This window comes from Ciconia boyciana, chromosome 10, assembly GCF_034638445.1.
Source record: "Ciconia boyciana chromosome 10, ASM3463844v1, whole genome shotgun sequence".
NCBI lineage: Eukaryota > Metazoa > Chordata > Aves > Ciconiiformes > Ciconiidae > Ciconia > Ciconia boyciana.
Window position 1 is genome coordinate 22573346 of NC_132943.1, and position 25681 is coordinate 22599026.

A 25681-nucleotide genomic window follows, 5' to 3' on the forward strand; every position below is an offset into this window, starting at 1 on the left:
TGCCCAAGTTCCCAAAATACTAAGGTGGTTTGGACACTGGGCTATACTGTGAGTGGATGTGATTGCTACTTGTAACTGTTTCCCTCCACTTGCATCTCTTCATCAGTGGGCTGCAGTGAGACCCAAATAGAGGGATAAAGGAGTATATACTGTAGATTGTGGATGATGGATTTCATTAGAGTACTTGTTGCGAGAGAATTGAATTGAGAGTTCACCTTTGGAGGAATCTTGCTGGACAAATCTGTGTTGCATAAAACATTTATCTCATACCTTCTGGCCTTGTCTGTATCATTTTGGGAGAATAATGCAGCTTCACAACCTAATTCCTGTCCCTTTCCTCCCTGTTCTTTGTCCCAAGTCATGGAGTATTTTCTGCTACATAAAACAGCTTCACAAGGAGAGATGGTCCTACACATGAAGACTTTGTGGCTGAGAAACCCTTCAGGAGCACGAGAGCTGTGACAGAGGAGAAAGTTGAACCTAGGTTTTCCAAAGCCTGGCAGATGTTCTTACTGCTAGGCTACCAAGTAATAGGGGCAGCTGAGGGTGAGTGAGGACTGCTCATAGCCAATAAAGTGTCAACAGGGTTTTAGGTTACTGGCTCCCTGCAGCAAGGTAGGAAACCTGGCAGAGGACTGAGTGATAATTCAATTCCTTGTGTGTTCAGATGCATAGTGATCTTATGTGTGACCTTGTGCAAAGGATTATTGGTGTATCTACCATTAAATTTGTGATAGCACGTAGCTGACAGCTACAGATAGACTCCTTGCCTTTTTTTACTCTACAGCTGAAGCTCATGGGAACAACATCCCTTAATTTTGACCATTTGTTGTATGTATATTTCTTCTGACTGTAATGCCTCATAAATGTCACTCATTCTGTAAATGGTCTTAACTGTTAATGTCATTTAATGAGGATTTTATAGATCTCAATATATGTTAATTTGTAGGTAACAAGCACCTAGTTACATCTCTGTCTTTTTTTAATTTTATTTTATTTAAAAAGACAGTTACAAATGAAATGTCTCCAGTTGTTAATGTCATTGGTGTTAGCAGTTAATGTGCAACATTTACTAGAATGTTGAACATAGTTACTTAGCTAGTTAGACCAGATATATTCACTTACTGTATAATAATAAATACTTTAATAACTTAAAATTAATTTTCTTCCAAACCTTGCGTTCATCTGTTTGACCTTGGCCAGTGCATGTTTTGCTGTGAATTGCAGCAATAAACCATCTACAAATAGTGGTAAAACAATGTAGGAAACTTCTTGGACTTCTTTGTATGGGATTGAGATTCCAGTTGGGATATTGAGCTGGCAGAATTTCCCTTTGAAACTCACAGAAAAGGCAGCTAGCTGCCCAGTACAGAGCAGTGGAAAGTCCTTTGTAGCTTTGCTACCACCAGAGTTAGCTGATTAATGATGATAAGCATGCTGGGGGACAATTCTGACTTTGCTTTGCTTTGAATTTTTCTTTATGGCAGTTTGATGAAGCCAGAAGTTTGTTGAATAGCTTTTGTGGATGTTGTTCAGCAGGAATGAGCAATTTTACTTGCTTACTTGCAAATTTACTTTCTTTACCAGTATTACTTATTTTTTAAAAAAGTTAGCACTTTGACCAGCTTCGTCAATCACCCAGTTCTGAGCCTTGCTTTATCTTCTGATGCTCAATCCAAGTAGACTCGTTTGGCAGGTTAGGGAAAAAGAGGAAAGAAGACTAATAGCATATGTTATCATATACTTGCATGCATGGATCACCTTTGTAGCATTCGAACAGTTGGAGCAAGTCGATTGTCTTTGGCAGACCCAAATAGTACCTGGTGGCTCTTGGCTCTGAGGTTTTTCCGAAGCTCCAGGAATTCTCCTACAGGGCAATCCATGGCTTTAGCGCAGATCTACAGCAGTGGCGGCGCTTTGGGGCGGGGGGGGGTGGAAAGTTAGACAGGGAAATTGGTGTTTCTGAATTTGCTTGTTTCAGGAAAGGGCCTTTTTATTTCCGCTGAGGTGATAGCTGCAGCAAATGCTGCCACCAGAGTCTTTCAGACGTCTGTGCAGACTGAAGTATCACACTTTAAATCTCATTGATGTTCTTACACTCTCCTGTACTCAACTTGTCAGAGGGTTATTTATGTATGACACAACTTTCTTTCTAAATATGTGTAAAAGTAGCTTTGAAGAGGAAGGTTTGGATTAACCTTCTTTTACATAGGAGCATTTTCAGTTTTGAAACCATTCCAGTAAATGTCTGAACACGCTTCAATGCCAATTAACTGTAAGCTAATAGTTTTGCCAGTGGAGAGAACATTGTAAGTGCTATAAAATATGTAATTGAAGATGATTCACGCTGCAGTATTGCCTTGACACTAAGGAAGCTAAATCTCATCCTGCTATAAATGTTATGAATAGTACCTCACTGGTGTTTATGTCAAGCATGTTTGTGTAGTCACTCCAACCCTTGGAAAAAAAAACAGGAATTCCTCTAAGAATTTACACTGCATGAGGTTTTGATTTTTATTTCCTTATACTTCCATTGACTCTTCTTTCCTAAGCCAGTAATGCGTCCAAAACAAAGGAAGATACTCTGTATGTCTTCTTTTATTGGGGAAGGTAGAAAAATGTAGAGGAGAGGATGATTTTGTATTAAATCTCCTGTTGGTTTGTCTCATTTTCCATGGCATCTTGATCCTAGCTTCTAGTTTGCCTTTATCATAAAAGAAAAACTAGGAGCCCAGCAATTGTTTCATGTGTACTTGGGAAAAAGTAGAATCATCTTTAACAAGAAAACTCTTTGGAAGTGGACATAAATTGTGGATATATATCTGTATCCAGCATATCTATCTGACGCAAATGCACTCCCTAAAACCAACAGTGAATTGCTGGAATCTGCTAAGTGAAATTCCAGCTTGTTGTGGATGATGCTTTTCATTACTAAAGACTGTATTTGATGTGCAGCACTCTAAAGTCACTCCTTGAAGGCTTAATAAAATTTCTTATTATCGTTGTCTTAGTGTCTAATAACAAGTGAACTTCCCTGCAATAGGCATGCGAATTGTCCTCTGTCATCCCCTGTCCTGCTAGTTTTCATGAAACTTAAAAACTTAATTATCCTTGAAAATTTGGGGTTTTTTCCTGTCATGTTTAGGTGAAATTTGCCAGTATTTTCAGAGGTCTAATGGGAAGCTGGTAAAAGCAGGCAGATGAGCACAATGCTTGATAACAAAAGTTGTAGAAAACCAAACCAAAATTTTGCTTCTTCAACTTCTGTTAATGTGACCAGAGTGTGGTGGTTTGGCAGTGCTGTAAGAAATCATGTGTTGAACTGCAAAGTATGTAAAGCCGGTATCGTAGAGTTAATCTCTTGTACCTTTTGCAGGTGGAGATTTACATTTTACCTCTATATATTTACCTATGGAGTACGCTTCCTGAAAAAGGTAGGCACTTACATTATTATGCTTTCATAACACATCACAGATTTGTTTGAAGTCTCTGCTGGCATTGGTAAGGAATATAAGTTCTTATCAATATTTAATGGGGTAAAAAAAAATTGGTATAGCAACATGCCTAGTTCACTTTATTACTTTTCATTATAGGCATTTAAGTTGGCAGTAAGGCTTACCAAAGTATTCATCTCAATTTCTGCATCATCCTTGTTTAAATGGCTCTGGCAAAGGTTGCTTTTTATTAACAAACAAAATCCATTAGTGTTTTATAAAATGCTATTTTTTTCACGTTCTTTGTCCGATGTACTGTGGAAAGAAGTTTCCATGGAGTTTCTCATCAATGCTGTCTTTCTGGTGATTTAAGCAGAGAAGGGTATTGATAGCTTCTAAATGCCCTGGCATAGGTCTATTAACCCTGCCATAGGCAGTAATATGGATTTATGGTGCAAATTGTTTTTACAATGTGACTACTTCTCAGAGCTTTTGTGCAAGTTGGGCCATATTTGTGTAATTCTGAGAGGTGAAATTAGGGGAATGTGTGGTCTCGGTGTGTTCATGTAATCTTATCTTCTTCGTTTTGGACTAAAATTTGTCTGTACATGACTGTGGTATGAAATACAAGAATAGTTTTAATAAGCAATTGTCACAACCTAAAAGGTTACTCGGCCTGCGGGTGTGGAGAGATCGCAACCGTGGGTTCATAGGATTCTGTAATGCACAAGGACGTGGAGGCTTTATCCTCTGAATTTCTCTACTTTGTTACAGATGACCACAAATACCACAAAAATCATTAGAAAGTATCACAAAATCACTACTAGAAAGCATACCTTTGATTAATAAAGCGATTCTCTCTCAGCACAAAGAAAGTGTCTGTTCTAGGAAAAACTCTGAATACCAGCATTTCTAAAGACTAAGAAGAATACAGTAAATGCATGCTTCATTACAAGCCATTGTGAGCTGTTTCTAAAGGCTGAGTTGACATGCGAACTGCAGGATGTCTCCCTCCCAATTCAGCATATCACTGCAGTTTGAGGAGGGCTGGCTGACAGAGCATGGTTGTTTGAACGAAGTATACCATTGCTTGCTTAACAAGCTTAACAAGGATCGGTCATGTCATTTTGCTGTAATTTTAACTTTCAGCATGTTTAATTTTTACAAAGAGAACTTGTTCATTATGTAATTGTGTATGTATTTTTAATTACTCATTTTTACGCAGTATTGTAAATGAGTCTTGCAACATTTTATGCTATAGTCATTATTCCACTGTTGTTCTTCGTATACTCAGGTCTTTCACATGGGAATGTATGTTAATTAACAAAATTATGATTGTTACTGTATTTATATTTACACCATCTCCCTAGTAACAGTGTGTAACTAAAAGAAAGTGCAGGCTTTTTGCTGTTCATCAAACACCAAAGATTTTGCTGGGTCCACTTTGGGGGGAAATCTGGGTTTGCAAGGAATAAAATCCAAACCCCAAAATCTGGAGGGAGACACTTCTTTCAGAGCTTCACTACAGTACCAAAGTGGATAATCCTTTTTAATTTGTCTCGGTTTTCTTAATGGAATAATTGCAAAGAAACACTTAATTGCTTCTTTAGGAAACTAGTGAAAAATTTAAGCGTAATAAATTCTCTTACAAATTTGATAGAAAGATCTTTCCTTCAAAAAGCTGTTTTGCCTGGAGAGAAAGTTCATTTCATAGTCAGCGATGTCTTGCTGTCCTAATGCTACAGTAGACATCTGCATCTTTTCAAATAACAAGGTCTGCTTAAGACCATCCCTAAGATGTGTAGTCCAGAAGACTGATAAGCATGATGAGTGAGCCCAGCAATGGCAGTCCTGATGGGTGCAGTTCCATCACAGCAACACGTGCTGCCTTATTGGGAGAGGGTGAGAAAGAGTGAAAAAATACAGATGTTCCTGTTTTGAAGAACGGAATATGCCACCAGCATAGCACCACATTGGAAATATTCATTTTGACTTTTAAAACCTAAGCTAATGCTTAGTTAAATAACTTTGGATAGTTGGATAAGACATTTTGATACAGTATGTCTTTCAAACATCCAAATGTAGTAAGAATATATTTTTAAAAGGGAAACTGCATTATGGTGCTTTTCAAATGAACAGAATCATGCAAGGTTGGTTGGTTTGTCCATTTCTGGATAGTTAAGATCCCTGATTTGAGAGAGCTGGTTTTGCCATCTTGAGTGGGAAGTGCTCCTTATTAGTTGGTCTTACGACTTTTACTCTCATGAGGTACTCCCTTTATGAAAGTGAACTAACTCAATTGTACAAAAGGCTCTCCCTTAAACACTACGCCCAATGCATTACCTCTTTTATAGTTTCTTTTTTGGCTCTTGAATTGCCAGGCTACAAAATACCCTGACTCCTTATTGTCATTCCCTCCCGACTTGACCTAGTCTCCTTGCAACCTGCTGCTCCTTTGCTTTGCTGCATATGTTGCTGACCTGATGGGTTTTTTGTTCACATTTGGCTCTCCTAAACATTCCTTCCTTAGTCTGAGGGTGAAATTCATCTTTACCTACAAGACTGGCACGGAGCCCGTCAATTACTTAAGCACCACTTTGAGCTAGTTTTGAGGTCCTTTGCTTTGTGCTGGCCCTTTGCCTAGAGGTGAATTTCACCTTTTGGATTCCTTCTGAAAACACGTTTCTTGTAATGCCCAGACCACATGAATCATTGCTGCTTTGTCTTCTACTGTCACCTTCCCTATTTGCTGCATAAAGCAATATTACTGCATCAGCGCAGTATCAGCAGAAGGGCAGATGTCTGTGTTTCCTTGTGCCCACCAAACCGCCCAAGGAAGATCTAACCAGGATACTCCAGCAAACCACCATTCTTGCAAAGAATGTCATTAAGTCTTTGGTGGCTTTGTAGAGCTGACAAGCTTATCTGGCTTTTTGGGAAGATGTGCCCAAGCTTAATAACCAGTAATTGGTTAGCAGGCTTATCAACTCTGTTTTAGTTCTGAAAGTGTGATACTGTCAGCGTGGCACACATGCCGATGTTTATTTTTAGAATGGTAGTAACTAACTGCATTAAAGTTTTACATTTGCCTGGCTAGAGCATCTCACAAGGAGAAAGAGGCCTGGGGTTGCAGCTTTGATTTTCACTTCCCTACAGAAGCACATGAAAGCTAATAAAGCTGTCATTTGGAGCAATTGTAGCTCTCTAAAATGCTGTGGCAAGCTTGTCTTTGTTACTGTCCATAACTGCAGTTAATGGCTGATCTAGATAAAAGAAATTTCTGCACCCAATAAAGCAACCTGTAAGTCTTTGTAGTAACGACTGCACGTGATATGATATATCAATTCTTTTGCCATGCTATAATTGCTGAGTATGTTGCTGGAGATTTAAAAACTTTCTTCTCACTGAAAGCTGTGTCTCTTATTGAACTGTTCTCTTGGGTTTTGTCTTTTTCCAGTGACAGATGTATGCTGTTAAGTCATAAATAAAGTAAAAAAATCTTACTTCTGTTGAACAGTATTTTCAAAAAATCTCAATTCACAGGGAAAAAATGCCTGACATAAAGCTTTGTCTTCAAAGTTTCCTCTGTTGCAACTGAACCTATCAACCTGTATGTTTTAAATAAGTTTTTGTCTTAGTGGAGTGTGCAGGACGCTTAGATTGGGCCATTTTGCTGAATAAAGTTCACCATGAACTCAGGAGAATCCATTAGGTTGGGAAGACAGAGGATTGGCAGTAGGGTGTCCTGCATGTGGCTGTTTGTCGTAGGCCATGGTATCCTGATCAGGTGCTGATATTGTATATGATGGTTTTTAGCAATGTAAAACGCACAAACACTCGTGCTTCCACCCTCTTTCCCTCCCTCTATCCATATGGACATCTGCTTTGCACAGCCTCTGGATCATACAACAGCTGCTTCACAGCACTCTCCCCCACCTCCTGCCAACTCCACTGCTGAACTCTCAAGGCAGGAGACCTTTATGGAGTTTGCACTGGTCTTGTCCTCAATGCCTCCTAACTCAAATGGCTGTATGTTGTCAACTTCACCTTCGTTGTGATAACATGTCACTCATGAAGTGACATTGTATGAATGAACTTCTTTCTTATAACGTGTACTGTTGATGGCATACACCATATCCAGCTGCTTTGATTGTTTCCCTTTTCTTGAGCCTAAAGAAACAGTAAAAGTGCAACTTCCATCTTTGGTGTCTGCCCTCTTCAGTCAGGAGGTGATTTTAACTGCAGGGTGCAGCTGTGTGATTGGTATGTCTTATAAATGTTTGCCATATCAAGGAAATGTGTGCCCCTTTCAAGAGTTACAGTGAAGAGAGAAAATTAAGTCTTTGGTAAGAGAGTAGAGAAGGCAAGGCAGTTGCTTTCTTACTCACAAATGGACCACACATAGAGGAATAGCTCACAGCCTTCCAGATACTCAGCCAAACCATTGCATCACCTACAAATTGTGTCTTAATATGTATGCATAAGAGACAACAGACTTCAGTAAAATTTTTACTATAGAGTTATTAGTATTTAATTATCATATTAGACATTCCTCCCTTCCCCAGCTCCTGTGTGCCTTCAGTCCCCCCCCTTTTTTTTACTCTCCTTTGCATCAAAATAAGTAAATTAATATTACAGAGCTGCAAGGTTTAATTTTATGTGTTTTGCTGTCATTATGTGTAATTAGTGAAGTAATTAATGACATTTCAATGTCAAAGCATCTCAAAGATGATATTGTTTCCTTGGTCTTGGTTTCTTTTTTAAATGTTCCTTATAAATTTTTGCTGCTTCTTAAAGTCCTCTCTAACTTAACACTTTCAATTGTAGCTATCTTATTTATATTACCAGGTGGTGTAATAGCGGGATGAGACTTTCTGCTTCCCAAAGAGTCTCTCATTGTTGAAGTGAAATGCGTGTTTGTCTCTGTTCTTCCAAACCAGAACTTTCAATTTGATGAAAATGAACTGTTAACTTTCTAGGTAATGAGTATAAAGCAGATGTTGGGAGATTGATGGGTTTGTCACTCCACCCCAGCGCCCCATAGCACTGTGTGTTTCAAGACATGCCCTGCAGTCAGGAGCACACTCTGCGCCAGGCTGAACTCCCGTCTCCCGAAGACTTGGTGGTGCAGGATGCTCCATCCTCCTGCCCAGCATGGTGGCTAATGCACTGAAAGGGTGAAACAGGTCATCGTAATTAGGGTTTGAAGGTACCTCTTTCATTTTTGATACTTTATGAGAAGAGGGGATAGATGTAAGCGTAGGTCAGAGTTCAAGCCAGTTCACTGTCTGCCTCAAATATTACCATTTTCAAGGGCAGATTTGGTGATGAATATTCTTCTATGTGAGGAGACAGGCTGAAACACCAACTTTCAAAGAGAAGGTGAAACTTTCTTTCATTGCTCGCTGACAACTCCGTTATTCACTGCTTTCCACAGCATATTTAAATGATTTGAGGCCAAAGAGTGAGTGGCCCACAAAATCCTTTAATGCAAAGCATTCATCTTCCTGACCACTCCTCATTGCCGCCATTCTTGGGAAAATGGCAAATGCTAGATATGACCATCCCATCTTAGTTATCAAGCTTCTCAAAGAGATGTTAGGTCAAGCCTCGCTACATTTTGGCAGTATGGACTGAAGCCAGTCCTTTCAGCCAAGTGCTTCAGTGCCTCATCTGAAGTGAAGCTCAAATTAAAATAGCTTTGTATTTCTTTTAGAGCACCCACAGACTCTCCCCAGAGTAAATGTTTACTTTGATTTTTTTTTTTAATTTGCCTATTTCACACTTTTCCTGTAATTTATACATATGAAACCAGAGTGTGGGGTTTGCTTTTAGTTTTGCTTTTTTAACTCATTTCCATGGTTCTTGCTTTTAAATTACGTGGTGAAAAAGGTCATTTTATTTTGTTCCATGTGGTATTTAGATATATACATATGAGATATAGAACATAAATGCTTAGAGTAGGTGATCTTGAATGTAGATATGACAAGTTCTATATTTACACTTTTGTTAGCCTAACAGTAATCCAGAGTAAAGACAATGATAAGCAATTATCTAATACAAAGCTAGCATTCTTGTGTGTGTGGTACCAGAGCCATAGTAGTGTTGGAAAGGTTTTCATCTTCATAGATAATGCATGATGAGATAGCGCTAGTTAGTAGCTTAGAAGACCTATGTCCAAGTTGGTGTGTGATGTAATGACATTGACTCTTACACAGAGGTATTTGGCCTCAAATGCCATCATCACTGTGAAGTATGATTATGAAAATACGATATGGCCCTAGGTCTTCCTAGGAGTTGGCATGATAACCTGCATGCCCAGAAGCATGTTCCTTTACCCTGGTAATAAATATACTACAGCATTCTTTGTATCTTTATAAATCAGTAAGGTTTGAAGCATAAAAGATAACTAACCAATTATATTTCCACTCTGATCATGTATATGCAAATTCTTCCCCTTTCTGACTGCAGCTGAGATTTTTCAGCACTACCATTTGTTTCATTTGCATGTCTACAAAACACTTCATTGCAGAGCACCACACCAGTATTGATGCCAACAAGATATTAAGTTCCAGTGACATTAAACTGACTGCTTTGCTTATCGCTAACATAGGAACAAGATAACGTTTTTGTTTTCTTCAGTAATATTTGCAATTAAATCAATGGTGGCTTGGCTCATTAAGAGTTAATGGTCTGATTGTGCTCCCATTAAATGGAAAAATTAGCATTAGCTTCGGTGATAAAGAAACAGTGAGGAATTCAGGACTGGCTTGTTGCTTGCTGATCCTTGGTGCTAAGCAGTATCTGTATAATGCTGTAGAATGAAAAACCTTTACAAACATCTGGAAGCAAAGCTTCCAGGTGACATATGGTGACTTTTCACATTCAGTTTCCTGCCTTTAATTGCCCATGAGAATTACAAACTCACAAAAGAGCATGAATTCCCTGCAGCAAGAGTCTTGTGAAGTCTATATTGAGGCTTGGGAACCTGAAGTTGCATGTAGGTATCCTACTGGGAAAAGGACCATCTGCCTGGATAAACAAGTAATTTTTGACTTGCTCTTTTTAAATTTAGTGTTGAAGTAAGGCTGATGATACGAGGATGCTGTGGCTGTGTTTAAAAAATGCCAGGTGCAACAAGCTTCTGTATGTATGCAGCTGATTCAGTGTCAGTTCTGCATCTCCCTTCCTAAGGAGTCATCCCCTACAACAGAGCTGTCTGCCGTGTAATTGCAACTGGTAGTGGTGCAGATATATTGCAAAACAACAGGAAAGCCATACTGAAGTGTAAATTTGACTCCAAAAAGCTACTCAAGTGACATAAATGTATAGAAGGCAGCTAGAAAAATAGCAGTGTAGTATGGAGGAAAAAAAAACCCCAACAGGTAGAGCTCCATTTCTGCGGTTATGAAAGTTCCTCTTTCTTGAAACTATGGGATGTTTCTAAAGAAGAAAATGAAGTGGTTATCCTCATGTGAGCACTAACCGCTGAGCTAGCCAATTACTGTGTGGCAGCAGGAGATGCTCTTTTACTGACCTACAGTTTCTATGTGCACTTAGAGAGAACCTGGCTTTCTGATGCTTTTTTGTGAGTGAGAGTGCTTCGTTATGCTGCTCAGCTGAGTTGGCATGTTCTTTGCCTCTTTTTGGAATAAAATAGCAACAGTGATACAGATGTTACAGCCCTGGGAGAGTAGTATAGCATTTGTAAATGCCATTTTGGATTGCTTATAGTCAAGAATTTTAGAGCCTGAAGTCAGACCACCTTCATTTGAAATACAAAAAAAGAACTTGTCAGTTCATGGTGTGGTGACTGGTTTTTGACATTGTTTCTGTACTACAGTTCACCTGTATCTCTTGATTATTGAGATTATTAACCTTACAGGAAGTAAATAGTTGTTGATATGCACAGTAACTTCACAGAATTGTTATATTTGGGGAAACAGGCATCTCTCTGATGAAGATTGTGAGTTCATAACCCTGTGGGAAGTAAGACTGGGACACAGGAACAATGGGATGTTTACCTGGAGTGATGTCTCATTTACCATTCTGGTTTTGGAAGTTTCCTGCTATTTATCTTTCCATCAATTTTGCACCTATTTTGGTATTAAACTATTTAGTAGCTTCACTGTATGCTGTGTCTTGCATCTCTTCTATCACTGATAGTTCATCTTCAGTTTTCTTCAGAACATCCTAAGGTCTGTTCTGGATGCGATCATATGTTCATATGTCACCAAATACATCTCCATTTATTTTAGCTGTTAAATAAAACAATTTTGGAAACACTAGCATATACTTTCTCCTTAAAGGATATGTGTGTCTCAGTTTCTGGTCACTAGGCTGATAAGTTGGTGATGGCTTATTTTAATCAGGTTCAGGACCTAATAAAATGCAACTGCTGGTGCTCCGTTTGCTCTGGTTAGTCATGGTAAGATGTTTTGAAGGACCTCCAAGAGGCGGTGGTCTCTTACTTTTGGCCAAAGTAATGCTATAGTTCATATGCTCCCAGAAAAGTGACAAATTACTATTAGTGTAAAATCACTACAGCACTTCTGTGTGCATTTATACCATTTAATCTTCTTTGCTTTAAATGGAAACTTTTCTTAAAAGACAAATAGATGAAAACCACACACTGCTGGTATTATCCCAAAGTTATCTCCATTGTTGGAAAATTAAGGTTTACTTGAGTCACTCGTACTATTTTAAAGAGCAAGTGTATGTTTTCTCTATTATGAAAGACATATTTCACTGTACTCTGTTCACCTGTTTGTTTCTCAGCCATAAAGGGTCTCAGCAGGCTCGTGGGATGTTCAACATACATTATAAACACTTCTCTTCACTGACTCGATAAAGCAGATTAATTCAGTCACCAATTACTTTGTCTAATAAACAAGAAAGGTTCTAATTTCACATCTGTACATGAGGCTTTTTTGACACTGGTGCTGTTTTTTCTTAATTGTTCCCCTAAGAGCTGAATTCTGTCTCCATGGAGCAATGCAGGGTACAGGTTTGGTTGGTTACTTGTTTGTTTCTCTTTTTTTCCTGACCTGGTTTGCGTAGCCTTGCAAAGAATGACCTGACTTTGGAAAGCCTGACATGAGTGAGATCACTGGTAGTTTTCTACCTTCTGTACAACATTTGTTTTCTGGCCTCTCTATCTCAAGACTGGCTATGGAAATCTCATGGATTATCTGAAGATGGGAGGAGGTACAGCTTTATCCTTGAGTTCTCTTGGAAATGCTGGTTTGTCATAGTGGCCTGTTTCCCCGTGATCAGTTCTTCTGCTTTGTGCAGCCCGGGGCTTGTTGGCACTGGGAGTGGCAGGACCGTTCTGGGGAGAAGCTAAATTTTATATAATTCTACATAGTCTTTTTTTTCCTGTATATTCCTCAGCTACCTCTTATGTCAATATTTTCTACTTTTATCTTTCTTTGTCAGATCACTAGACTGCTTCTCCCTACTTCTTAAACTGATCTTATTATTTTGGGGAATGGATTTGGGAATCCTGTAAGTCTCAGGTTTGATGTGTTCCTGTGGACTACAGAAAGGCTGCCTTGTTTCATTCCTCTCTTGTTGCCATCTTTTTACCGTGATCATTTTACCCAGTATCAACATGTTTTCCCAAAGAAACAGATAGCAATGACCTTGATTTAGCTCTCAGGGTCAGTTGCGGTTCAGCAGATGTGCATCAGGGTCTTTAATCTTTCTGGAGGTTATTTGTTCCTGTCAGTTCTCTAAAATATGAAGAGAATAAATAAGGAGTTTTATCTTTGTACACTGCAATTTCCAAAGTGCTAGTGAGAACGGGGTGCTTCTGACTCTGCCTTACTGATACCATGCCCTGTCACCTGGTGGTTCAGTAAGAGGGCAGCCGGGACTGTGATTGAAGAATGGTTCTGAAGTCATCCCGCCAGTTTCATGAGAGCGCAGTTGTGTTGAAGCAAAGGTGACTGCATCTGCAAAGAGCTGTTCAGATATTCATGTGGAGCGCGACCATGAATGGTTTTCTTTTCCTAGTGTCACTGATTCTGTATAGATAGTGCTGAAAAGGGTTCTTTCTAGCTTGGTGACAAGTTTCAAAGTTGACATTTTAACTGTTTTACTTACTTGGGAAGCCGTGCCATATTTGTGGCTACTGTGCAGACTAAGTCATGATACTGCCAGGTCTGCAGTGGAATGAAGCTGCTAATAGAGAAGATCCCTAACTGTGCTTTCAAACAAGCTTACGTTACTCCTTTAGTTGGCGTTGGATTGAGAAATGAAGAAATAAATGGGAAATAATTTTGAAAATTACCCTGTTTGAAATGAAATCTGCAGTCACTGGGCTGTAAATGTACTGCTCTGGGGCTTGTGCATTGTAGCAAATTAGGTTCCAGATAAATAAATATAAGTATATATTCTTATAGCATATATAAGTATAACCAAGCAGTATGTAGTGTTGATACTGTGCTTCCTAAAAGCCCGGTGTTTTACAAATATGATAGCTCAGAAACATCCTGTTGAATAAAAGCCCTTGGACTTTGAGATCACTCTCACAGGATTCCTGTATAGGGTCTTCCCCGCGCTCCAGCTGGACTGATCCCTTGCTACTGATTCATGAGCAACACCTGATTTCTGAAACCAACAGATACAGAGGTGTCAAGTGCGTTTACTTGGACTTCTGGATTGTCATTTGGCTCAGGATCGTGAAATTGCCTTTTCATAATTTCAAAACAAAGGTCATGCTGCTGTTTAAGTGGGGTTTCAGTTAGAATATTAATTATATTGTTCTGGAGGAAATAATAAAAAAGTTTGAATGCAGAAATTAATAGTTTCAAATTCTTCACACACGTCTTCTGCAGTGCATAGAGAACATCCTTCATGGGGACTCTTGGCAACTACTGTCATTAGAAATAAAGAATAAATTTATTTTTCCTCAATATTGTATGGGAATCATAAGAGGACATCATTCATGCTTAAAGTACTGACAACAACTCTTCTTGCTGGAAGCTATCCTACACCAAAGATCACCTGTAATAGCAGGGTTCCCCAAGGCAGCAATTGGTAGGTGTGGCTTTTTTAACTTTTTGGATTAATGTTACTATAAAGCTTCATCACGAGTAGGAATCAATTTTGGTAGATCTAAACTGTATTTAAAAAAATGTACTGCAAAACACCAGCAGCTGCCAAACTGAAAAATAAATTGCTCTATTGAAAATGTCTAATGCCCTAGACAGTTTTCGGTCTTTCTGGCAGTAGGACAGACTTGATTCTGTTGTAAAATATTCTCAGCTATTGGAAAGCTATTCACAGAACTTGTTGCGTGTTATGTCATTTGGAGCAGAAAAAAATGAGCTGCATCAGAATGGTCAGTATTTAATTTATCATTTCCATTGCCTCTTGCTGTACCTGCTGCATCTACTTTTTCAGGAAGATAATGCTTCTGGATATTTTGCAGTACAGAATAATACAAGAAACATAGCATCTTGGAAGTATTCACACCACTGTTTGGAATACACCTGACTGTCTGATTCTTAGCATGAGACTACTTAAACAAGGCTAAATTTTTCTGGTTTTCATGCTGAGATACCAAAGCATGAGTTTGTGAAATATCTACCACCTTGGTTTAAACCAGAACTGACTCTAGAAAACAACAATGTGGCAAGAACTGGAAGTGGGAGGTTTGCCTCCAGAGCACTTGCTGCTGCCCTCTGTCTCCTTCATTCTTGAATTATTTGATGCATGCATTCAGTTGGGCACTTTTTCTAGTCTAGTCTGCATCTGTTGTGATGTTTCCTTCCTGTGTTATACCTGAAAGGTTGTTATATTATCTGTTACTAAAACCTTGTAATTACTTTTGTTCAGTGAGTTTATCTGCCCGATACTGGATAAATACTCTCATTTAAATGAAGAATGCCAGAGGCCACGCTGGAGCCCTTTTAACACAATGCTGATATTTGATATTTTACTGTGCTATTAACAGAGGGATAATGTGATACGTATGCCACTCAGGGAGCGAATGAAGCCTGCCTTTGGCAGATTGTACTTGCTGTAAAATTGATTTGGACTCTCTGCTTTTCTTGATTACTTTTTTTTTTAAATCGGAAAACAAATTGCTGAGTATCTGTAAGTGATGAAAATTGTTAAGCTAAAATAATTTTGGATGTTAAAATCCAGTCATACTCTTATTCCTTTCCGTGAAAGTAGGGCTGAGTATTAGGTGCTAAATAAAACAATTTCTAATTCACTGTGTGAGCAGGAAAGAGCACTCATGCCAGAGTTTCCTGAAGGATGCTGTTGTGAAAAAGGGGAAATGCCATATTATGTTTTTAAATAAGCATCATGAGTGGAAAAGGTTTCCAGTAAGTTAGATTCCAAAGTTAGATCCCATCTAATGGAAAAGAAATTTGTTTCAGATACCTCTTCAAAAGGGCATAAAAAAACTGTTGAGGGCATTTAGGAGAGATTAATAGAGTGCTTTGGATGTCTGAGGTACAAACCATGAGTCATGCTGTTGGAAAGATCGAAGTTAGTGGAGAAACTTAATTTTAAATGACTCCAACAATTCAAGGTACATCAACAAGGAAAATGAATGCATTTTGGACAATGAGGATTCGTAAGAGAAGGCCAGTCAGCATAGGAAATAATTTATTGTGTAAGCTGTTTGAAGTTAAGATAATAACTGGATCAGGCAAAGGAGGACAAAGCTAAGCTGGCTGGCAGAATTTATTTTTGGCTGAAAGGAAGCAGAAGGTTTTTGAAAGAAACAAGCAAAAGGAGAATATCAGTTATATTTGTAATTCAGTAATAGGACACTGATGGCAACAGGACATTCAAATGCAGACAATGGGGACAAATTTGACATAAGCATGGGGAAGAAAAGCAACACGCTAACTTAAAAAATATATCTAGAATTGAATTTCACTTTATCTGCTTGGAATCTACCTGGGGGTATTTGATAACATCAGAGTAATAAGGAAATGCTCTGTAATCAGCAGTTTGGAGAGTTAAGCTGGTACTGAGCCATACACAGCCTCTTTACTGCTTGTACATTACACTGGCCGGTGAAAGAGGGGCCGCCAGACCTTGTGTCCCCCTGTGGACTGGTTGCCAGTTTTGAGGTCACCACAGTATTCATCTTCTTGGCAGCCCAGGTTCCTGAAAGATGTAAGTTTTTCAGTGTCCTATACATAAAAACGGCATCTAGAGGATCTCGAGGAAAAAAGATCTAGAGGAAATACTTCCCAAAGTGTTTTGTTTGGGCAATTTTATGATAAAAATAGTTTTAATTCATCTAGAAACTAAGGTGGCTCATTCATACCTGTAGCAAAGTATTTAGCCCAGCACTTCTCTGTTGCCAGGAGCTTGTCATGTTTTGCTATTCAGATGAATGAAGCAGTCCTATTTTCCACAGCTAATTAAACCTGAGCAAAGAGTACACATTTGGATATAAGAGCAGGTTATTAATAATCTGACTGGTGCTTTGAGTTGCCATTATTGAGTTGAACTCACTATTGAGGCAGTCACTTGGAGCAGGATAGCTGTATCCTCATTTAAGCTAGTATAACTTTTAGAACAATATGTATTTTTACACTATAAGGGCTTCGAGACATAAAGCTGCTTCACTTTACCCTTAAAGTAGTAGGGAAAACTTGCCAGTTAAATAAATAATTATCAGTGAACAGGGTTTTTTCCATATTATATTCCCTTCCAGTGTTACCCCGTTACACCTCTCAGAGCTTTCTCATTTCTCCTGCCTATTGATGGTCTCAGCTACTGGCTGTTGAACAATCACAAGTGGCTGTTGAACAATCACAAAAAGTTAGCATGGGGAAATGCTGCTTTAAGTGCAAATCGAGTTCAGAGTTTTGCTTCTGTTTTTTAACTGCTGTTATCTCATGTGTGACTTAAGGAGTTTCACCAGAGATTTTTGGGTTTTGTTTGTTGTTGTCCCATCCCATCCCCAAGATTTGTAGACTCAAGAAACTGAGGGAGAGCAAACTCTCTCCTCTTGCCCAGTTACTCTAGGGTTTTGCTGTGCCAAAAATTTACTGTTTATGGTTTTATACTAGAACTTCATACAAATTTAGCAGTTACAAAACATAAGCATAGTTGCTCTGCTCTCATCTCTACCAGCCACTCTTATTACTAGTTGTTTTAATAGATCAATTGCAGAAAAACATAACAAGTTATGTCTGAATAGACCCACCGGGAGGATGACAAATGGAAACAACAAAAGGTTTGTATCTGTGCGCTTTCTCAGTGGGAGGGGAAGGTGAAAAACAAAGAGGAAATGGACGTAAAATTTTATGTAGGCTTAGACATTTTTAAAGGTTTGGGAAATTATTTTGGCTGTCTTCCTTTGCTCTAGTGAAGTAAATGTTATCATGGCCACTGACTCAGAACTGAGCAGGAAAGAATTCCTTGCAAACTGTGTTTTTATATTAAAACTAGTTAACATTTCCCCCCACTCTCATTCTGTTAGAGGAAGATACAATATGAGAGAGATTTTCTCACTGGGCTTTTTCCAGGCAGTACTTAGTACTTGTGGCATTATTAAATACACCAAAGAATAGTTTAGTACGAAAGACACCTGCAGCCCCATAGGTGAATTGCCCTGATGCAGTATATATGCACAAACCTCAGAAAAATGCACCAGTTGCAGGAGTGGAAGAGGCTACTTTAGTCTGTCCTTACTCGTTGTTGCTTAGGGTAATGCCTTGTTTTAGCTGTGCCCAGTGACTGAAGTGCTTAGAAATGGGTCCCTATCCTAGTGACCATCACACTGGTGTGGCTTGAGATGGGGTGCTTTTGGCTGACCTGTTCCAGCAACCTGTCTGGAAGGAGCTCTGCTCCCTCGGTCATCAGGTGGGACTTGGTGGTGTGTCTGTGTTTAGAAGCAGTCAGCTCTTCTGTCAAGGTTTTAGTGGCAGCACTGAGTGAGGAGTTCACTGCTGAAAGGCTTCCTCACCAGCTGCCCGTAATGGCATCGTCTGACTCAAACAGAGTCTTGCCTCTACAGGGATAAATCTTGGCCCTGTGAACTGGAGAAATCCTGTATTTCCTATTAAAAATTCCACAGTTGCAATAACTTTCTAATTTTCAGACTGCCAGGGATGAATTTGAGACCTTGCTGCTATGTGCCTATACAAAGGTATAGCAAAACACAGCAGTTGGAGGAGTGGAAGGTGGAGAGGGCTTTTGTTTGGTTTTTCTCTATACAACTTTTTTCCAGTAGTCAGTGTAGGTTCATAAATACCACAATCTTAAACATCTGGTTTTGTGCGTGAAATTGTACCTCAGTGCTCGCTTAGTAAGGAGTAGTCGGGTTTTTATTACTAAAAATTGACTCTGTCTCCCTTTGTGGGCTGCATGCAGTGATGGAGCATGTTACATGTCAGTGAAACAAGCCCATATGGCACACAGTGAATCCTGCAAAGGAAAGCAGCTCCCTGGGAATTTCCAAAAGTCAGAGTCAGGAGTACCATGAAGGATGTGGTAAACATGTCCCATCAGCACATGGCATGGAAGTCAGTGGCTGGCCAAAGTCAGACAGATGCACTCTTCTGGCAGAGCAGCCACAAATAGGAACTATAATTACAGAAAGTAGATATATAATGATGAGTTTAATTATTAACCACTTTCCTGTATGCCTTTGAGTAACCGTAGTATCGGAGCACAGAGCGCTGGAAACCCTGGAGCTTTGTTGAAGCTGCATCCTGTAGGAAAATGAGGAGTACTCTGAAATCACTCAGCTCTGCAGTGATCTGCCAGGGGTGAACTGCTCTATTTATTTTTTTAATAATTTGCTTTGGGGATTTTTGCTGGTCTCTTAAAGGTATAATTTTATGCAGGTCACCCTCCTACCAAGGTATGGTTTGCCAAGTGTAAACCTCAGCACTCTCTCTTTACAAACTAATTCCAGACCTACAGTTGCGTGTTGTCTGTTTTAATAAAATAAATTTATAAATATCCTCTTAGATGCAAATGGTAGGCTAATTGATGTGGTCTGGCTCTGTGATCAAAAAAATACAAGGCAGCTGTAAAGCTAATGGGTTTACAACTGCTTTGCTTCAACAAAGAGTTATCAGGCATCTGGAGTGCTTGGCTGAATGTGTCCACTACTTTTTATGCACTCTTCCTACTGTGCAGATAGAGCGACTACAAAATACGTTGAGTAGTGTCACTGGGAAACCTGTTACCTGCAAATGAATAGGAACTTTAGCCTGCCTTCTATAGTATTTATATAGACCTTCAGCTGCTCTAAACTGTCATAGCACCACTGGCTGCCCAACTTGCTCATGACAAAACAGTCCTTGAAAATGTTACCATTACATATGAAGGCAAAAGTTTTACTACAAAGCAACTGGCAGGGTAAATGTCAGAGGAAGAAGGTACGCACATGAGAGCAAATATTTTGATGGCTGGGCCTGATAAGGGGGCCGGTGGATGGCTGGTCAGAGCAGGGGAAGGAGATGCTACAGCCGCCAGCTGCTCCAGCTGGAGTGTTCTTCACTTCTGTTCAATGCATGCGATGCCTCAATATTAGGACCCTTCCAGATTCTCTAGGATTATCTGTTCCTTTTGCCATCTTCATTTTCCACATCATTTGGAAGTTGAAGTTATGCATTTATCAGCAGAAGACGTAAACACCAGATCTCTGCACGTCATATTTTTAAACGGAAAAGTGGATGTATGTGGTGCATGGAGGTTACTCTGCCTTTCCAGAGATCATTTTATGTAAATAAATCCAAACTTGAATTCATATTTTTTCTAAAAATATTTCTGTGCACACATACATATTTGCATTTGAAATGTCAAGTGCATCTTCCAGAGATTGTTGTTAATCTTGGCCTTTTATGAGTCCTTCCGTATATTTTATAGTTTCCGATTAGTAGAAGTATAATTTTTAATTACGTTTGGAAATCAGCAGTGCAGGTTGCTGAGAGGAAAGGCTGAGCGCTCTTCATTGCAAAAGCGTTTTTCCCCCTAACAGCTTGTTTCTGCAGACACAAAGCACTAAGCTCTAAAGAAAGAAACAGTTCTGCAGAAACTTGTAACAACTTGCTTAGTCACAATATATGAGAAGAGAACCTCAGGAGGTTCATCGGCAACGTGTCACATTGTCTTCTGTTGTCAGCTGTGCCAAGTAATATGAATGACTGCTTGGGTCTGTGAAGAATTTATTAAAGTTGTATTCCTGGTGTGAGAAGCAACTGCATCCCGAACCAAATCACCAGTCACTGGAAGGAAGAACACACAGAAGTTGGTGCGAAACAGTAGCCACGGATTTTGTTGGTTTGCTGAGTTCTCTTTGTTCCTAGCATGATGTTTTGTCAGAACTTAGTGAGTTTGTGGGTAGGGGGAAGTATACTTAGTTTCGATGTATAGGTGACTAAACACTGGTGCTTGCAGAGAGTCAGTTTATTTCGCAGTTCATCCTGCCGTAAACAATACCAGCAGTGCTGTTGGCATTGTTTGCTGCTAAGGTTGTGCCCTCCACAGGCGGCCAGTGGACACTGGAAACTGTCTGATGTATTTTTTAAATCAGTGAGACTTTAGCATGAGAAATGCTTAAGCAGTAGCAAAACAAATACAGCAGTAACAAGGGATGGTGTTAACATGGTTCAGATCCTCTCTTATCCAGGGTAATTTTTCAGAGGATAACAAGAAAAAACACATTTCCAGGTAATCAGAGAAAGTTTCTGAGACATCATCAATCTGAAGTCCTTGGAGGCCAGGAAAACTTAGTGGAAGATGGTAGAAACTTTAAAAAGCTGATTCGGAACGTTCTGGTTGTTCCTTTATAAATCTTCTTCTAAAAATCAAGGAAAATGAGGAAGAGTTTCATTTTCTTTCTGCTGGAGAGAAAATTGCTGCAAAATATTGATACTTGTGAAAAAAGAAAGGTCACTGTGACTTTTAAAACTGTGACTTGCTTTACGTTTTACAACAATTAATACCAAGGAGTTTTTCTGTAGTTTAGAGGGGGAAAAGTGTATTACTTTGGACATTATATGCAGAAGCAAATGTTTTCATGGATATATACTCTCCTTAAGAGAGAAAGGCTGCAGTAGTCTACACTTAACACTGATCCCCATTGAGCCAAGTAAGAAGATGGGGAAGGAAACCCAGGGTCACAGGGGAATTTGCATCTAAGATATTAATTTATCTCTTTGTTTTACCATAAATGGGTGGAGTCATGTTTACACTAAAACATAGAGCCCCCGGCATGGGAAACTACAGAAGGATGCTTTTTGTGCTGCCTGGTAATCTGACTTTCTCTCTAATGTCAGCAGCCATTCAGCGTACCATGCCAAGAGGATGCAGGTGTTGCAGAAAGAAAAAGAAAGCAAGCAATTTAAGTAATTGCCCTCTAAGCGAGTGCTTATTCAACTGAGTGATGTGCAAGAGGAATGCTTATTAATATATTGAAAAAGAAAAAATTGCTATAATCCCTAGCCATAATTGGGAAAAAAGTGAACATTGAGATACTATTTAATTTAGGCATATAGAAGATCGAATGCAAAAAAAAAACCCCATAACCCAACACCCCAAAACAATGGTTAATTATGAATAATTGTCCTTCTGCTCATGTTATAAAAGGTGCTGTTCACTAAAAGCCTGTAATTTTCAGTTCCTGGATAATAAAAAAGAGGTGGAAAGTGTTAAATATTTCTCTATTTTGCCATCAACAGAAAGATTGTAGTCTCCTCCTCCCCTGCTGTTACAATTGCACTCTTATGTAGATAAGCTGTAAAGCTCAGAATATGGCGAGGTGTCGGTCCACACGAGCAGGAGATGGTGTTCTGCCTGTGGTGGGAGAAGGCAGCTGCTGTTGAGGAAAAGAGTATGTAGATGTCATAAATGTGTGTCAGACAGCGAACGTTAGATCTAGGGGTAAGAGCAAATTGCACACAGCATTTGGGGGTGCTAAGTAAACACTAACCGAGAGGAAATCTTCTGGCCTCAGTTGTACCGCTTGTTTCCATGAAGAGCAAGGACCTGGTCTAGCTTGATGAAAGTAGAGATACGACTGCTGTGAGACATCTTTGCCTGTATCAGCCCAAAATAAATGAGGGGGGTAGAACTTTGCCAAAAGTATGACTTTCAATTAATAGCGCTAATTTCTGTTTCACTTAATATTGCTTGTAGCTGTTAGAGACAAATTATGTAAAGCTGTATCCAAACACATTAACCAAGCCAGATAAAATCTTGGCCTTTTGAGATTGGAGAGTAGTGAGAATATACACTGTGTTTCTGTATATGGCTTTCTGTATTGTGCTGGTTTTGTTTTACAGGGTCAAAAGTTTTCTAATTTCAAAAGCAGCGTAAAGTCTTTTTTTGGGCTGAGAATGTCTCATTTTGGTTTGAAATGTGTTTTTGAGCATAAATAGGCTTTTGTGAGATGTGGGGATTCTGTCATGATGTTCCTGGATTTTTATATGCTGTATTCTGATAAAAACAGCAGGCAGATTGTGTTTCTTTATCTGCCGGAAAAGTCAGAAGATTTTTCTTACTTATCTGGGAATTTAGGAAGAACCCCTTTGGGAGTTACAACGTGCCAGTGTGGTCAAGAGTAAATCAGGTGCATAACAGCTCTATCTAATACTCCAAACGGCTAGGGCAGAAGCTGCTCTGTGGAGAGCTGGGTTTTGCTGTCACGAGGCTTAGTTATGTACTTCTGGAAGTGTTTCTTCAATATGTTACTTGTTTCAAGTTTATGGACTACAAAAAGAAAAAAATGAGTGCTAGTAATGCTGTATTCATTTTTTGCACATCTCTTATTTATCTATAGGCTCACACTTCCAAGGGCAAAGCAACACCAGTGCTTGTGGGTACAACTTGCATATTGGGACTTGTAGTTGTGCTGGGTACAAGGAAAAATGACTGAGTTGCTGATACAGCAACTTGCAGGGAGACGAACTGTGGAAGTAACTTTAGCTCCCCAAAAGCAGTTATTTTGCAAATTTATGTGACCTACGTGTATATGTATTTATATTTACAGACACAAGCTGACTCTATAAAATGTGCGTGGAATTCACTTACACCCATGACATGCCTGATACACACACATCTGATGGCTGGCTTGCTGACAGTACAGGGAAGTATTGGCTCGTGACATGTACAGCTCTCCTCCGTCTCTTTGAGAACCTAGCCACAGCCTTTGTGTGTTGCCTATACTCAGTGGGTTCTGCTGGGTACATATGAATGAGAGAGGAGTATTCTTGGGTTTTTTTATTACTGTATGATGAACCAAAATTTACCTTGTTATTTTAAAATAATACTTCATTTGGTGCATTTATTGCCTCCCTGGTAAAATACGCACAAAAATACCTTTCAGCTAAATCAGCTGTCTAGGGAGCAGATCACAAATGGAAGGGTTTTTATTGTACTTTTTTTTTTTTTTTCCATTTACTATCAAAATGTTTTCATTTACTATCAAATCTGACCTTTCACATACTAGGTACTAGCAGCACCTTGAGCAAGACATGCAGATTTTCATTGCTTTGGGGCTTCTGAAAGCCAGGGCCCAATTAGAAGTTTTCTCTAAGGATAAGTGAATGGGACAACAGATGCAAAACAACCTGAGGCTTCTGGCTAAGCGTGCAGACATCTCATATCATTTGTTCTTTTTTTTTTTTTCCCCAAATCCTCAGTCATTTCCCTTGTCTCAAGAGAAGTTTTATTTCTGAAGGAGTTCTTTAAAATTACTCCCTTTAATCACAGAGTTGGAGAGAGATTTGATGGAGCTTTTGACAGATATTCCTGTAAGGAAACGAAAATAATAGAGATGTGTTCCTTAATACTGTAAATGACAGCGGATTCAACAGCTGTTTATCATCCTCCTCTGTCATTGATACTGCACTGATCAGCCACTGCACCGAAGTGTGATAAAGCTTAAGTTTCCATCTGAACTCCTTTATGTTCTGTAAGGGAGGGTGTCAGCATTGTAGGGCTGGTGCTTTGTGCCTGACATAATTGCTCCTGAAGTTTTTAGAACTCTGTTTCCAGTTTAAGGATGCCTTTTTGTTCTCAGGATCTCTGCATTTCCTCTCTTCTCCAGTCCCCTCAGGTTCCTCCCTTCCTCAGAGATTATATACCGAGAACAAGAAGTAAAATGGAAATTTGGGTATTCGACAGGCAGTGGAAACAGTAGCACACTTTTTATGTTCATCAAAAAAGGATCTGTTGCAAAGCCAAGTCACTGACGTTTTCTCCCTGTCCATCATGGGACTTTTCAGGAAGAGCGGGGCTCTGCTTTGCGATGAGCTTGCCTGGTGTGAGGAAGTTCACAGATGTATCCTGTGAGCACATGCAGGGCTCAGCTGAGCCCTGAAAATGCCAGTATTAGGTCCTTTCTGATTAATCCACCCTTCACCAGTGTGTCTGAGTGTCACACTGCAGACTGTGTGGGCCTTTTAAGGATTTTCTCCTTCCTGATAAAGCCTGCACGGAGTATCCCACAGTTGTGAGGTTTGCAGAGGACTAAACAAGATGCTTCTTGCTCCAACTATAACCATGGTCTACATGGAGAAGTTAGGTTCAGTCTAGGACTGTGGTCATTGTGGAGGTCAGAGGGGAAGGCTGTGCTTAAACCAAGCTCTTTCTCTACCTCTTCCCTAAAACCCTCCAGGGCAAGCATAACCAAAGTCCCCTGCTGCTACAACTGTTAGAGTCAACTCAGAGATGCCAAGGCAAGTCAAGGGGAGGGGAGACTGGGGAGGAAAGAGGGGTAAGAAGGTGGTGTAGGTGCCCTGCTCTCTTAGCCACTGTTGCCCACATAGGATCCATTAGGTTTCCAAACAGCTACTCAGAAGCATTTTGTTTGAGATGGCAGCATGGCTTTCTGAGCCTTAAGTGGCTCAGAAGAGGCAGATGTTCTGCAACATATTGGTCTTTGAGGTTTAATGCATATATTATATTGTTTATCAGTTTGTGGTATCCTTTTGGGCTTTGTGGTTATGGGTACCTCCAGTGAAGCCTATTTTATTTAGCATTCAGCATATTAATTGCCCATAAACCTTTGTATCTGCAGCTCCTACAGCAGGCATCTCTCTGAAGAAGCCTTAAGTTATCATAATATTTGAAAGAGAAAAACATGCATTTTTTGCTAGCACCTGTAATTTAGGTAGCAAAATAATTGGGTAGGAAGCATCTCTTATCTCTTATTGAATCTGATATGAAAGACAGTTACAGCTTTTCAAACCTGGCTAAAACTGTGAATTATCCTACAATATTTGGATGGATCTAATTTAGGCAGCTGT

General features: G+C 39.5%; 1 protein-coding gene across 2 annotated transcripts in view; it reads left to right on the top strand.

Moving 5' to 3' along the window:
• Positions 1 to 25681, top strand: part of CERS6 (ceramide synthase 6) — a 136082-nt gene that overhangs the window by 65914 nt on the left and 44487 nt on the right. For both annotated transcript variants that reach the window (XM_072874753.1, XM_072874754.1), the window contains one exon: positions 3377 to 3434. In XM_072874753.1, the coding sequence (XP_072730854.1) occupies positions 3377 to 3434 (58 nt within the window). The remainder of the gene's footprint in view (positions 1 to 3376; positions 3435 to 25681) is intronic.